This window comes from Petaurus breviceps, unplaced genomic scaffold (genome assembly GCF_028583685.1).
Source record: "Petaurus breviceps papuanus isolate PSGF00001 unplaced genomic scaffold, PetGlider_PUasm1.0 80, whole genome shotgun sequence".
Taxonomy (NCBI): Eukaryota; Metazoa; Chordata; class Mammalia; order Diprotodontia; family Petauridae; genus Petaurus; species Petaurus breviceps.
The window spans coordinates 7,734,571-7,751,471 of record NW_027186540.1 but is presented as its reverse complement, the minus strand read 5'-3'; the positions used below and the strand labels follow the sequence as shown (position 1 = coordinate 7,751,471).

General features: G+C 34.5%; 1 protein-coding gene across 3 annotated transcripts in view; it reads left to right on the top strand.

Moving 5' to 3' along the window:
- LOC138176011 (cyclin-D-binding Myb-like transcription factor 1) overlaps positions 1-16,901 on the top strand; it is a 55,581-nt gene that overhangs the window by 18,509 nt on the left and 20,171 nt on the right. For 2 of the 3 annotated variants that reach the window (XM_069106712.1, XM_069106713.1), the window contains exons 3-10: positions 749-865; positions 1,721-1,843; positions 2,990-3,084; positions 6,660-6,774; positions 10,354-10,430; positions 13,381-13,538; positions 15,026-15,058; positions 16,383-16,492. In XM_069106712.1, coding sequence (XP_068962813.1) covers positions 757-865; positions 1,721-1,843; positions 2,990-3,084; positions 6,660-6,774; positions 10,354-10,430; positions 13,381-13,538; positions 15,026-15,058; positions 16,383-16,492 — 820 coding nt within the window. In that variant the 5' untranslated portion in view covers positions 749-756. The remainder of the gene's footprint in view (positions 1-748; positions 866-1,720; positions 1,844-2,989; positions 3,085-6,659; positions 6,775-10,353; positions 10,431-13,380; positions 13,539-15,025; positions 15,059-16,382; positions 16,493-16,901) is intronic. The other variant, XM_069106714.1, reaches the window with a different exon arrangement.

The following is a 16,901-nucleotide window of genomic DNA, read 5'->3' as shown; positions in this document are numbered from 1 at the left end:
AAGAGAATAAATGCCTACTAGGCACAATAAGATGTAAACTTTCTTTTTTGAAACCTGACGTACAATTGTAATTTTTCATAAGAGACATAGACACTTAAGTTCCCAAAGTGAGTGATGCCACCCCCTGGGCAGGACTGGAACAATCTTGGGGGGCGGTAGTAGCCTCAGGTATAATTGGGGGGCATTGAATAAAAATAAGGGGGCAATGAAAGCATAGAGAAAAGGAGAATAGAAGAAAATTTTGAAAAACCATTTATACATGTTTCATCTGTGGTATAACAGAATTAAAGTTGTAGTGATTACATTATTTTCCAATGCAAGTTATAACCAATCAGTGATCAAATCTGCCAACAGGTCTTAACAAGCAAGTGTTGGCAGGAAAGTGTGTCTTGCATTGTTGGGAAGTCCAGCATGCATTGACAGGAATATGGGCTTGTAATGACTTATTTACAATATGATACTATATGGGTACATGATGAAATATTACATCATCAAAATTTCAGTGGGGGGGAACCATAAATTTATAATAAATTATTAAATTTAAGGTAGTCATTTTTAAAAATATGTATATTTTTAAATTATGCAAATTTAAAAAAAAAAAAACATTAAAAGCTTAAAGAAAGTAGATTTTCAGGGGGAGTGCTGAGTAATTTTTTTTTTAAAGGGTGCAGTAGGCCAAATAAGTTTGGGAATCTCTGGTCTAGAGCTTGCCCTAAAAGGTTTTAATGTGGTGCCTATTCTTGTGCAGATTTGAGTATGAGCACAGTTGAAGAGGAATCTGACACAGTGACAGTAGAAACTGTGAATTCTGTGACTTTGACCCAGGACACAGAAGGGAACCTTATTCTTCATTGCCCTCAGAATGGTATGGAGAATTCACTGATACTTAGTATCTCTAAATAATTAATCTCTAAATTTGTGAGGTCCGTATCACCTCAGTGCTGATTTATCCAGGCAGAAATTTAAAGTTAACCCAATAGGAACAAAGGTCTTTACATGATTAAGCTTGACTTTATGTTTCTTTGCATTTTATTTAGGACTTTTATCCTACCACTTTAACTTATTGTTCTCAGAAGTTGGTCATTTAGTCATGATGACTGAGCAAACATAACACACCTTTTGTTCTTATGCACTTCAGTGCTGGTAGTATAATTTGTGTATAGGATATCCAGAAAGTCTTAATGAACTCTTAAAGCTTAAAACTATGCTTAAGTCTTTTGGAAGAAACACCTTGTATTGGAAATAGAGAGTTGAGGCAAGATTCTCCCCAATTTCTAAATTTCAACTTAACCAAATGGACTTCCTTTTTAAACCTTTGAAGGAATTTCAGAATGGCAGTAACATTTAATCTGCTCGTTTATAATACACTGAGATATTCTGACTTTTTAACTAGATAAATACATTTCCACTGTTCTCTTTATAGACTAAGTAAAGCATTTGCTAGACTGCCCCAAACTGAGGTCCTTTGAAGTAGCACTTTTGTCAATGTTTCAGTTGGTCAGCAGAGTGACCCTGATAGCATAGAGAAGATGCCTTCAGGCTACTGTGCTCTTCATTCACCCTGGATTTGGGGAGCTTAGGCACATGGATAGGGAAGATGCAATCCAATCTTCTTTGCCTTGAGTCTTAGTTTTCATTTTTGATCCTTGATTTTTGTTTTGTTTTGTTTTTCCTGAGCTTTTTGCTTGTTAATAGAACACTGGATCTTTTTTGTTATTAGAGACTGATGAAATAGACTCAGAAGATAGTACTGAACCTCCAAACAAGAGACTGTGTGTGTCGTCTGAGGATGACCAGAGTATTGAGGATTCTACCCCCTGCATCTCAGTTGTTGCACTTCCACGTAAGTCCTCTCATGTTGAGGGCACTATATTCTTTCATTTACTAAAAATATAAACTTTAAGAATTCATGTGTACACTAGAGCTAGCATTTCTAGGTAAAGTCTAAACTAGGTTTACTTTCACTTATTCTAACAAGGTCATCAAACTAATTTACATGAGTTTTTGATTACAAGGCAGTTAAGTAGTAGTTTTGATTTAGTTAATGTTAAATCAGTTCTCACCATGGACATATTTTCAGATCATTTAAGGTCAAAATGTCTCTGACTCAGAGAAAAGTGTCAGAATCTTTTAAGTACAGTTATTCGACATGAAAATAAGTGCCTATATATATAGATGTACACTTTGCACACAGATTTATTTATTTATTTATTAGATTCAATAAGAAATAAACTTTTTAACTTTTGTCATGAGACTATAGAAAGTGAATAAAAAAGATTTGGGAGTGAATGTTCTTTCCTCCTAATGTTTCATTTCCTTTAATTATCATTTGCTGTCAGTTAATTTAAGAATTTTGGGTTCACTTTACAAATAGAGCCATGGGTAGGAAATCTAAGTTGAAATTTTTAAAATATTACAGTGATCCAGCATGGTAAAAATAGTTACTTTCTTATGAAGTAATTTGGCCAGAGGAAACTGCTACCAAGGCCAGGATTATGGATTCAAATTATATCTTGACCAGTTTGCTTAATTTTATGGTCATAGGCTGAACTCTAATCTTGATCATATATTTTCTTTCTCACAAATGAGACTAGCTGAAATAATAAGGATGAATCATAATAAATCTATCTCCACATCTGAAAAGTTGACATGAAGCACATCTAGGGACAAAATTGCAACAGTAGCTAAATATATTAAAATACAAAAAGTATTACTTTCATATACTCTGATGTGAAAGTAGATTTATAATAATTTAAAATAATGAAATAAGCTTTTTAAAATTGCCACATTAGCACAGTGTTATAGATATATCTGTCCTTTCAACCACATGGAAGAGTATTGCCCAAGAGTATAATAACTTTATGATAGAAAATAAATGTTCAAATACCTTTTCATTATTGTTTTCATTGTAGCTAGAATTAGCCATTGTTGTTGTGAATGGCATATGTTCTGGAGATTAGTTATTCTTCTAACTTTACATCTCTTGAAGTTTCAGAAAATGATCAGAGCTTTGAGGTGACTATGACTGCTACCACGGAGGTGGCAGATGATGAGATTACTGAAGGAACAGTGACACAGATCCAGGTATGGTAAACATTAAAACTTGACTCAGAATTATATTGGACAACTGTAGCTTTTGGCAGTTTTGATCTAAATTTTGATATTAACATCTTTTATTTGAAGAAAAACTACAAAATCTTGATCTTAGCTACTGGGGTAAGATAAGTGGGGTGGAAAGAGGGAAAGAAACCAGGTGAAGACGTTTCAAAGGAATTAGTCAGAAAGGAAAACCAGATAAAAACAATGTTACTGAAGCTAAGGGAAGAGGAAGTATCAAGAAGGCAATGTAGTCAAACAATGTAAAGTATCAGAGGATGAAGACTGAGAAAAATTATATTGGCACTCAAGAAATCCTTGTTCACCTTGGAGATAGTTTAAGTTTAGTAATGGAAACAAGCAAATTGGCACACGGGGCTGAGGAGTAAATGGTGAAGAAATTAAGGCAGCTGGTGTAGATTCTTCCTTCTGTAAACTGGACAGTGGAAGAGGAGAAAGAGAGTGATGGATCATTTGAGAGGGTAACAGAGTCAAGGGAAAGTTTTTTAGGATAGAGACAACCTGTGCGCATTTGGAAGCAAATGGGTTAAGCATAGATTAAAGATCTTGGAATATAGATCTGGAAGGTACCTCAAAAGTCCAACTCTCTCTCATTTTACAGATAAGGAAATTGAGGCTCAGAGTTACATGACTTGCCCAATCCAGAATTCAAACATTTATCCTCTGATTGTAGATCCATTGCTCAAAATGAATGAATGTAGGGATGATTAATGGAGCAGGGCCCCAGAGGGGACAGGATCTTGGGCACAACAGAAGGCTTAGGAAGGTGACCTTAGAAGATCACTTCATTCTCTAAGACCCAATGGCAAGAATAAAAAAAATATTTGAGAGGTGAAAGAGGAAAGATGCCAGAATTCACAATGAATAACTTTAATATTCTCTGTAAGGTAAGAGAGGAGACCAACTGATACAAGAGTCTTGAGAAAGGATAAAGTTTGGAACTTTTTACCATTTTTTAAGTAATGTAACACAAGTTGTAATTATAGTTGGATTTTAATTGGTGAATTTGAATTAATAGGGTTGTTAGGTTTTTAAATACTACACACAGCTGGGGGATGGGGAGAGGTAAAGATTGCTGATAATTTTCTGTATTTGTCTTTTTTGAATTAGCAAAACTGTAGAATTCTATAGCATGTGATTCTAATCTTCTTAGTGTATTACTTGAGGGGACCTTGAGTCTGTGAAGACTCAAGGCTGAAATAGATACTGTGCATGAATATAGTATTTGGGGGGAGTTTAAGAGAAATTATGCTCCTAACCTGGTTTTTCTCATCCCATCTTTTTAAATTTTTATTTTCATTGATAGTTTTTGTTTTTACTTCATCTTCATTTCTGAATATATCCTTCTGTACTTCCTCTACCCAGCAAACTAGCAAGCAGTTCAACATAGTCATTGAACATATCAGTCATGTCAGGGCATATAGTCCATATACTATACACATAGTTCCACACCTTTGCAAAAAGAGGAAGGGGGGTACATGTTCTCTACCTTTCTTTAGGCTCCAGTATGTATCATTTTAATACCCAAAATTCAGCTCTTTTATTCTTTCATTTACATTATTATACTTGTTGTGTATATAATCCCCCCCCAGTTCTGCTTGCTTCCTTCTGCATCATTTCATATATAAAGTCTTGCCATGCTTGTTTGAATTCTTCATAATTGTAATTTCATATGATACAATAAACATACCATTACAATCATGTGCCGTAATTTCTTTAGCCTTTCCTCCATTGGTTTTGCCCATATTGTTTTAAGAGGATATAAGAATCCCCAAGAAAAATCTCAAAATAAGATGTTCTTTGGTTGGTTTTACAGTAATACTTCAACAGAGGGATTGAATTCCAGCTATTCCATTGGTAGAAACCTTGTTTAATAATTGCAGAATTAATAATGGTAGGTGTAGAAGTGTGCTTCAAGATATATTCTCTCTTTCCATTGAGTGCTCTGGTGAAGTTCAGCTGCTTTCTCTGTTTATTCTAGAAGTTATTACTGCCTCCCTCAAGACTGGCCCTGTTTGCCCAAGGATACAGTTTTTCTCTCCTCCCTGATTCCTACCCTCATACCAGACTTTAACATACATATTGATTTTCCGTGAAATACCCTAACCGCTCAGTTCCTCAACAAACTTACTTCTCATGAGCTACTCTTCCATGCTACCTCAGTCACACCCAAAGATGGTCATTCCCTTGATTGCCATCACCCACAGATATAACAATTCCATGTTCAGGAATTCCAAAATCTTTTCATCTGACCGTGTTCTGTTGGCTTTCCACCACATTTGAACTCATATTTTCCTGACTCCAAACTGTGTGACACATAACTGCATAAAATCCTCTATTTGGCATTCAAAGTCCTTCATAACCTTTTGTATAAAATAAAAGGGGTCTAGACTAGATGTTCTTTAAGGTGCCTTCCTAATATAATGATGGGATCCCAAGAACCCTTCGGTAGACCTGAAAGTGTTAGTACTCTCAGTAGATGAGTTCCACTGATTTTAGAAATTTAGTAAAAGTTAGTTGCAGAAGGTTAACCAACGCTACCATGACACCATACAAATTAGAGAAAATAGTGGTAAAAGTATCTTATCTCTCACCTCAATCTAGCATTTCTCATATTTAATACCAAAATACAGGATTATAATACAGGCCATTCTTGCATTGGTTAGTCAACAAATAGTTTTTAAGTGTCTTTTATATGCCAAGCACTGTATTAGGGACACTGTAATACTATCCAGACAGGTTTGGTCTTCTAAATGTGATTCAGATTCAGACACAGGCTGAATCTATTACTCATTTCTTCTTTAAAGTCTACTATATGGAATCTGACATTTATGATTTATGATCACAGACTTAGATCTAGATCACCTAGCGCATCCCCCTAAGTTTACAGAAAAGGAACCAAAGGCCCATGGAGTTTTAGTGACTTTTCCGTGATCATAGAGGTCATAGAATAACCAAGATTCATACCTAGGACTTGTAGCTCAGAATGTTCTCATTAACTTGTAAAAATGAGGCATTGCATACAGTAAAATAACAGAAGGGAAAATACTTTGTTTATACAAAAGATTTTAACTTCACACTAAATAAAAACACAAGAAAATGTTTGCTTCACTGAATCATTTCCTATAGCTAATTAGGAAACAATGGCATAGTAGCAACAGTGCTGCACGTGGAATCAAGAAAGACTGGATTCAGATCCTGCCTCAGCCACTTCCCCATTTGTGACTTAAATCAACTCACTCCAAGCCTCAGTTTCTTCAAGAGTCCATCATCCTGGGTTATTATAAAGTTAAAATGAAATAATGTATATTAACTGTTTCCCAAATTGTAAAGTACCACAAAAATATTAGGTAATATTTTTATTACTCCTTTAGAGCAAATGATTTTTATTATCCTTCATTACCATATCATATTCTTAGTTTCCATAAGTACTTCTCATTGTTTTAATCAAAAATTCTATTTATATCTGGAAGTACAAAACACAGAGCAATCATAAGATATTCATTAAGTTAATAATCTTTTCTTCATATTTGCCTTTAAAGATCCTACAGAATGAGCAGTTGGATGATGTGTCTCCTTTAGGCAATGAAGAGGTTTCAGCTGTTAGCCAAGCTTGGTTTACTACTAAAGAGGATAAGGATTCATTAACTAACAAAGGTATGCTACTCAGTGACTTTGATCCTGCTTCCTGGGGGAAATAGAAATGTGGCTTTCATCATGTGTCGTCATGCGTCAAGTGAATGAAGTCTAGCATTCTCTGAAAGAGACCTTTATATCCCTCATCAAATACCTCAAAATAGATTAATTTTATATTTATTATATATAATATATCATTAATATATCCCTGAATGAAAGAAAAAAATAAATCTTTTTTTTCCTTCACTAACTGATAAGTGAAAACGTTTTCTTTTCTCATATACTTTTTTTTCTCTTACACATGAGGTGTAGCAAAGCTGCACAATGTAGTTTCCAGTTTGCTCTTGTGGAGACGTGAATTAAGATCAAGTTATTTCGTTATACTACCTTGCTTCACTGCTACTTTGATCTGATGATCGTCTAGTTATTCTTTGCATATCCTGTTTGCACTACCAAGTTGGTGATGAGGGTAGATCTAGAAACTGCTGAGGGATGAGATAGAAAGTCAATACTGGAATGAATGTAGCTGTGAGTTGATGAAGTATATGGAAAGTAATGAAAGGAAACTAATAAAGCATTGAGTATTAGTGACTCAAATTTTAAAGCCATTATTGAACATTCTGCCACGAGGATGTTCAGTGCTTTCTTTTTACTTACTAACACATGATGGATGGATGCCATACCCATCTTTAGATAGGAACTAACTGCATATTTTGTTGTAACAATAATAACTAACTACAAGAGGTATTTTAACAAATGATATGCCATAACCTCTTTGAGATATGCTTGTTGTTCTTAATAATATTTTCAAAAATTGAAGTAAATTTGAACATTAATAAGTATCAAACAAACCACCTAGAAGGGTCTTCCTACAAGTTTCATGGTAGAACTAGACCTCCAAGAAGACCTGCCCCACCCCCACCCACCGCCCCAGTGTCTCATTGTGGTGTGAAGATGACTGGCTTCTTGAAGGCTCTGTGCCAATGGAGCACAGGCTGTGCAGATTCTACCTAAGTAAGAAAAAGCTCACCACCAGTAGACTGGTCACATGACTATGATTTCTTTAGGCATGTCCACCCATGACTGCCTACTTCTAGCCCAGCCCCCATAGCCATCATGCACAAGAATAATCCTTGTGGAGATGCAACCTGGCAATAGCCTCTCCTAAAGCTCCTGAAGACCCAGAATAGAAAATTCTCACCACCAAAGTCCTTGGCACCATCATATGGCTCAGTGTCAGAAACAAGTATGACATTCTCAGTGGAAATGACCCTAAAGAAGATGCATCACCATCTGCTTTGTTGCTGAGCCTCAAGGATCATCATGCCCTTCGTTTGCACTGAGGCCTCCTAATGTTATCTCTCCTCTGTTTAGCATATAAACTTGAAAGCAAGAACTTGCTCTTCTGTTTATATTTACAGGATATTGTTTTGCATAAAACAAAAAAGAATACCAACTTTTCTCAATCCCGGTGGCCATTTCTCATTTCTTCAATAATAGTGGAACAGGGGTCAGACAATCTATAGGTATTTACTGAGCTGTTGATACTCTAAATGTAAGATCCATATCCAGTGAAAAACAAGGAGACGTTATACTGAAGAAACTAAGACATAACAATCTTGTTTTCCTTGCTATATGCAAAATTGAAAGAAAGAAGGAATGGAAGGATGTTTTGTAATTTCTCTTATTAGTTACTCATAGTACAATAATATATTGTGAAGCACTTTGCAAATCTTAAAACACTATATAAATGTTAGCTATTATTCTTATTTGGAAAAAAAGACCATGATAAAAATAATTACAGCTTACACACTGATATTTGCTACAAGGAATGAAGAGAGATTTGATGAAGAAAACCCATAAGATCTTTTCAATTAAGTTAGTACACTTTGAAAGTTAATGACTTTAGTGCAAAGATAGGCATATAAGAATGACAAAAAATATTACTGGGAAGTAAGGGATGAGAGAAGCCAAAAACTTAGCAACTATATATAGAAGCCTCATGCCCAAAGATCAGTCCTTTATTTGAGAGAACTGGGAAGTACAGGATATGGTGAATATCAAATAACATCACAAAAAATGAAACTGATTATATTTTTATAGCTAGGAAACAACTAATTATTGATGTGAAAAATAATTCTTTAATAATCTTTCTGTTTATAGTCACATCACCAATTTGCTAGAACAGAGATCAAAATTTATGGAAAACTAGAAGAATAAAATGACAAAAGTTCTGATATATGTAATTTTAAAAACGAACCTGGTCTATTTAAATTAATAATTTGTACTAAATACTGGGAAATGGATGGAGGAAAAGACACTAACATTATAACAATTCCATATAAAAGTTTAACCAACATGAGTCGATTGCCATTACAAGGACACTTAAAGTGACTAAAAAAAATTAGTCTCCAAATCAAGAGAGAATGAGTGAGAGAGTCAAAAAAAATTGATATTAACTACACCAAAATATGTGGCCACTTAGGTTTTTATGATTTTCTTGCTAACCAGTGAGGTATGTCAGCCAAAGGCAATAATAATTTAGAACATGAATTTATTTATAAAATATAAAAAAGGATGATGCAAAATTATGAGGATTTTCACCTCAAAACAGCAAGAAACAATGAAGGAAAAATAGTTTAGAAGAAAGATTGTTAAGAGACTCAACTAAGTAAAACCATTATAAGACCTTTTAAGAATAAAACTAGACAGAATGTAGAAATGATAATCTGCTTCAATGGAGAGAATTTCCATATTGGGAGTTCCTCGCACTGATGAAATTCCATGTCTAGAACTACAACAACAAAAACTCTTCTGATAATATGTGTGACTCAATCACAGAGCACTGGTCTGAGACACAAAAATGGAAATTGTGAATCACCCAAAGGACAATGGAGAGGTGAATGGTGGGGATAAGCAAGAAGCACCATATTGCAAATGCAAAATTATGCAGAAGCAGCACTATAAAAGATGTCAGACATGTGATTGTGAAAGAAGATAAATCATCAGTGTGCTCCATTAGTGCAATTCATGATGTTAATGCAATCTAAAGAAGGCTCATCACTTTGAACAGAACCCCTGTGGCAACTTTTGAGGAGACATAAACAATATTCCTGTAGGATGGGCGAACATGAATGGGTTGTCATCTGCATCATTGATTGGATGGAATACCCAGATTGATGAGATCACAGATCAGTTTGAAAACTGGAGTATTAAATCAGAAGGATAAGGAAAGTACCTAATGAAAAGGAATAGTACTTCCCATTAAATTATGTTTAAATGTTTCCCTTTGACTGTCTTAAGATATATATGTGTTCTCATTACAGGTTTAGGATTTTAAAAGCCAAAGTGGCCATATAAATTGGTGTAGTTAATATTGATTTTTTTCTCTCTTTCTCACTCTTTCTTCACAAAATGTTTCATAGAGAAAAATTTTAAGGGTAAATAGTATAAAACCAGGTAATGTGAAAGCAAATTTATTTAGGAAGTTGGGATTTTTTCAGATGTTTATTTGTCTGCTTTACAAATTAAATCATTAACTTTGTTACTCTTGATAGCAAGCAATAACAGTTTCCATGACATTGCTTATTTTTTTTTTAGGGCATAAATGGAAGCAGGGAATGTGGTCAAAGGAAGAAATTGACATTTTAATGAGTAATATTGAACGTTATCTAAAGGTATCTATTATAATGTATTTTTATGTTTAATTCATTTAATCCAACAAAAACATTGAAATAAAAAAATGATTAAGCATAAAACTATAAACTCTTAATTATCATTTGTTTACATTAACTTTAAAAAATAATAATAAAAACATTTTTTGCTTTCACGTCCCTTTCTCGTCCCTTTTTCTTTTGTATATTTTTTCCAGATTTTGTTGCAGTTATTTTTATTTTACAAGACACTGTCAATGATTTTTTTGTTTTGATTCTGTTTTCTCTATTACATCACTTTATATAAATACTCGTCTTTAAATCTTACTTTTCTTGATATGACATTTCATTGGGTTTTTTATTACTTTCATTAGTCAGATTTCCTTTTTGTAAAAAAAAAAAAATTAATACAATTTTAGCACAAATATTCCTAGGAATTTATAATTATTTGCAGGATTAGAATTCATGAGCATAATATGTCTTAATAATTCTAATGTATATGATCATGTTTTTGAACTACCAAGAAACTTTACTTTGAATTTCAAGTCTGAGCTTGCCTTGCTAAAGAAGTCTTGCTATCACACTTAAGAGTAGGTCTGTAAATCCTTAGTGTCTTGTCAGGACTTTAAAGCACATATTCTGCTTTAAAGATTTTGTAAGGAACCTATATTTTGTGGGATCAATTCACCTTATATGATCTTAAGATCAAGAATTTAATTTCCATCTTTGATCTTCAACTAGATCTGACTTGCTTAGAATGTGATTATTTTTCCTGTGAAGGCACAGCTATCAGCTATTGAATTGCCTCAGAAATAAAGATTAATCAACCCTATTAGGTCCCAAATCCAGGGAGTTTGCTAACAGGAGGTATTTGGAGTTGGGGGAAAAGAAGGGAACTACCTTGGAATTGTAGAGAGTATAATTCTAGCCATTATCCTCTGGCATAATCAATCAACAGATATTAATTGAGTATCAACTATGTGCAAAGGTACTACTTAGATGCTATAGGGACTACAGAAAATCTAAGGTATTTTTCTGTCCTCAGTGATCTCATAGTCTAACTGAAGAGATAAGATGCATCCTTCTTCAGCTTCAATGATCTGTGATTTTATCAGCGTGGATATTCCTACACACTTGCAGATAACAATTCCACAGTATACTAATGGTCTTCCAGAGATCCTTTAGCCAAAAAATTCATCACTTTCCAGGCAACTTGGTAATGAGCCTCTGCAGACTTAGTTACATTGGTCCCTGGACATCATCATTGGGCCTGTACTTGAAGCTTTTCTAGCTTGGAAGGACCTGCCAAAACTGGCAATCAGCTGTCATAGCTTACAAAAATCCATCAGAGTAAAACTTCAGTGAACATATATACATTATAAATAAGTTTATAATAGTGAATGCCAAATGCATGAACCAGATTGCAAGTGCTTTAGGAGCTCTGAAGAGAGACAGTGATGCCCCAAGTTTCTCCTATTCCTCGGTCAGATTCTCAATATAACTGAACTTGGAAATCTGCTTTGTAGTTTTTGCTCTTCCTGTGTATAGAAGGGAGCACTGATGTCTCTAGCATAATCTCTACATAAGATGAAATTCATGTCAAACTTCACTACTTTATGATCTGCCGAAATTAAATGTAACTAAAAAGAATGTCTCTCTTCAGGGTAAGAGCTTAAGCTTTAAGTGAGCAGTGGTTAACAAGGACAACGTAGAAACTATATTTACCCAAAACTACAGAGAAAAAAAAATCGAGTTATAAAATGAAGAGTACTAAAGTGTTATCAAATGACCACTGGCAACTTCCCCATGAATAGCAATAGTAATGGTATTTAAAAGGGAGCTGTACATTTCCACTATGTAGTGAAAATTAAAATGTGTTGTCTAGACTCAGCTCTTTGACCTCAATCAAATCATTTAAACTCCTTGGACTCCAGTATTCTCACCTCTAAAATGATCATTCTCAGCATCTTGATTAGGGAGAAAGACAGTGCAGAGAAATGAAACAGCTGAGAGACCACCGCAGTTATCCAAACTGGAAATAATAAGGATTTGGACTAACATGGTACCTGTGAAAATGGAAAAGAAACATTGGGAAAGAAATGAGGAGTAATTTACCTGGATGTAGACAAAGAGAGTAGCCATGAATGATTCCAAGTTTCCAGCCTGGGTTCTTGGGAGGGAAAAATGATTGACAAAAATAACATTGTGTGGAGCTGGAGTTGGTTTGTGGGAAAAGAATGAACTTGGTTTTTAAACACTTGTTACTACATACATGGTGCTTTTTCTGGACTGCTTTACAGTGATTCATTTCCCAGAAGAGCCCTGTTCAGGCAGAACCTCATACCTGGCATAGTAGAAAAGAGCTCCAGACCTGAATGCCAGCACTTGCTTGGCATGACTGTGGGCAAATCATTTCCCTTTCTGGGCTTCAGTTTCTTTATCTATATAATGAGGTAATTGTACCTCTGAGATCCCTTATAGCTCTAAATCTTTTACCTCTGCTCTGTCTCATATAATGAGTAAAGTGAGAGGTATAAAAATAACTACAGTAAGCCAAGAGCAGATTCCTTAGGAGAAATAGGTTCTTAATGTTCATTTTACATCCCAGCTCTATCTGCAGAGATAGACAAGAAGAGTTTAATAAATGTTTGTTGAATTAAGAGGTAAATAAATCTTTATGAAAAATCATCTGTTTAGAAAATATTTTAAATTCTTAATCGTTTTCAAAGCCCTTTGACATATTTCATTTGTAAAATGAAGTTGCTATCATTTTTCATATTTTTAAACTTTTTTGCATCATTTTTAAGTTTTTCAGTGGCTTTTCTGATAACATGGTGTACATACATATATATATATACACATTGTTTTTCTAAGTGGCATAATTGAGATTAAAAATTACAAATTTAGGAAATTTAGTATGGTTGCATGCATTTGTATCCAAAATCCCTAAATCAAACAAATATAACCCATTTAGGCACGTGGAATAAAAGATGCCACAGAAATCATCTTTGAGATGTCAAAAGATGAAAGAAAAGATTTCTACAGGACTATAGCGTGGGGTCTGAACCGGCCTTTGTTTGCAGTGTATAGAAGAGTCCTTCGCATGTACGATGACAGGAACCATGTGGGAAAGTATGAAAATGGAAACCTTTAATACTACATGTTGTGACTAGTGACTAAGAACAAATACATTTGGAAATTTAGTTTCTCACAAATGGTGGTAAGAGGTTTAACAAAGGTACAGATAAGAGGCCAATCTGAATTTTTGCTAGAACCTTACCTATAATGAATCCTGTACTCATTGCTTTTGTTGTGAGCAGAAACCTTTAGACAAGGCTCCTTTTATTAGCTTAGTAACAAAAATCCCCCTGCCCAAGGTCCAAATCTTAGCCTATCTCATATTGAACTTTGATCTGTTGCTAAAGGTAACAAGATCCTAAGGGCAGCAGTTTGTAAAATATGAGAATAATTATCCATAATTCAGGAGTCAAAATTTTCTATACTCCCTTTTCCATAGGTGAGCATTTTGAAGTCAGAGATTTTTTTTCAAAATTAAAGTGGAAAGAACTTTGTAAACAGAAGTGGGCATAGAATTCAAAAGTATATATTGTTCATAGTGACAGATTGTCCAGAAAAAGTACAAGAGATAGATGCTTGTTAATATTCCTACTTATAACATGGAAATTTTAGAAGTTATTTGCATGAACGTTGTTCAGGTCTTGAACTCTAGGCATTCTGGCTTATGCTACTTTTTCTCCAGTACTCAGCTCCATCAAGTGAGCACATTTTAAAAATTAAATGTATATGCAAGGAAAGAAATAATTATGTTTCCATGGCAGTTGAGAAAGAAGATAAAGAATGGTGTGCAGTTTGATTGACTTGATATTTTCAAAATGAGCAACTTATTGGCAAATAAGCATTTTTAATATAACCCCCACATTGTAGTCCTAATTCCATAACTAGTTACTAAGAGAGACAACCTTCAGATTAAAGCAAAAACCTATCAAATGTCCAAATGTAAAGAAAGAAGTTGGCTGGAATTTTTCTTTTGGGGGGCAATGATGGAATTTGGTACTAGAGATTTTCTGTCACCCTTCCTACTTTAGGGAATGGTTATAATTTCAGAAAGTGTAAATTTTCTTAAAAATTAAGCTGAGGAAAAATTGTGAGTAAAAGCCTTGGTTTAAAGTTTAAAAAGCATTTTAGACAAAGAATTTCCTGAAGAATATCAAAACATACAGTATCCTATGCCAAACCTAAAAGTTTGTGACTTAAAATAAGGAAGTATTGTATTTTCACTGGCACTTTTAAAGAAGGAAATGGTCCATGACCATATTCAGTGAAAGCAAATATTTTCTTGTAGAGTTTAAAAAAAAAAAAAGAAAAAGTAACATTTACATTCATTTTTTAGTTTTCCTACTCACTGATTCCTTTAAAAGTTATGATTGTGCTAACAAAAGTAGATTTGTGTCTTAATTATTATGTTTTTATCTAATCTGAGCACTTTTAGTGTTGGTAAATTGTTTTCTTACATGAGGTTGATTTTTTTATTAAGGTTTTTAGCTTTGTATTATTCTATGCTAACTGATTCTCTAAATTTCTTTCTTGGCATTCTCCAGGTATACTCCTGAAGAAATTGAAAAACTTAAGGAGTAAGTTTTTTTGTTGGTTTTTTCAATTAATAAGATCTGATATACTCTTTGTATCTTTTGTTTTGAAAAACTTTTTCTTTGAACACTTTAAGGGATTTTTGGAGTACTGTGATTGATAATTCACTGGTCCTGGAAGGGAGTTTAAGAATTGAAAATCATATTTTGCTAATTATCAAAGCAGTGGTTGAAAATGATGTTAAATTGTTCTAAAGTATTTTGTAGCTCTCAAAACACTTACAAATACCATTCTTATTTGATCCTCATAGTAGCCTACTAAGGTTGTTACAGATGAAAAATTAAAATTTAAGGAAGTCAAGTGATTTGTCCTTGGCTAATAGTGAGGGAGGCAGGACTAGATAGAATTCAAGTCTTTTCAGTCCTAGTTATTTTCTTCCCTAATCTCATTTTTTTGGGGTATTTTTTTAGTAGTAGATCAGCTTTTGATTCCAGTACTTACACCATTCTATTTCCCTAAAAGTAGATATACATATAAAGAAACAGTTACCAGCATGATTTCTGGAGACTCCAGTATTGAGATGAAAGCCAAGTTTATGCCTTGTGATTTAATGCATGATGATGGGTTAGCAAATGTTACTGATGTGTGTGCTGTTTCCTAACAAAAAACCATTTTGGTTACTCTCAAGTCACCCAAGGCATAGTTTAACCTCGTGTGCTTGGGCAATATTTTATAGACTGAGCAGGAAGGGACCATAGAGATCAGTCATCTGGTCCTGCCTCTTAACTGAAGCCCAGAGAGGTAGTGACTTGCTTAATTAGGCTCACACAGCTGGTGAAGAGTGGAGCCAAGATTCTTGTCCACCCAGGCATTCTGACTTGCATTCCAGTTCCCTTTCCACTAAAATGCCTTGGTGGAGCAGTGGTCTTATATTAGAAGCAATAAGAAATATTTGAGGGTAAATTCTGTTATAAAATAATGGGACAGAAAGATAAGAAATCAGAGTACAAGTGGGAAAAGATAAAATGAAGACTACTAAAATAAAAAAATTATTTGGAGATACCTGGGAGATCATAACAATAAAGCAGTTGTGGGCTAAGGGGAAATTTTGGTCTTTTTTGAAGACATATCCAAGTTACTTATTTCTTCTCTGACCCAGGAAAAAGGCAATTGCTGCCTGTTTTTTCACCCACAGACAACTGTGGACCCCCAAAAAAAGGCCACACTTTCAAACTTTGGCTCTCAAAGTATTGCTGTCCACAACTTCCAAACCAGTCATATGGGAAGAAGAAGAATGAAGAATAAATGATGAAATAAAAAGGGAGAAAACAATTGAACCAAATGCTGATTGGCAGACTCTTGTTTTAGGCTCCGGATAAAGCATGGCAATGACTGGGCAACAATAGGGGCGGCCCTTGGAAGAAGCGCATCCTCCGTCAAAGATCGATGCCGGCTGATGAAGGATACCTGCAACACAGGTACCGTTTCGGTGCTCCAGCACGGCTGGAAGGTGTGAATTTTAAACCCTGTGCGATCCTCTGTGTAGAGAGAGGCCACAGAACCACTTGGTGGAGAAGTCTCTCCATCACCCTTCAGTGTCAAGCTCAGAGGCTAATCTCCCACCCCTACACCCTTGCATTTTTGGTTTGGTTAGAATTATGTCAAACTGACTTTTTCTTGCTGATTGCTTTTTATAGTATTATAGTGTTTTTTTTTTCTGTATAAGTTAAAATCATTTAGAACAGTGTAGAATTTCCTCATTTTCAAAAGGACCATTTTTCCATGAGGCAGGGAATTGCATTTGAGACAGCTGATGTATTTCCTGCTGGGAAATTTCTTTTATCCAATAAGTGATTTCCACCAAATTCATACTTGGTTTTTGTGTCA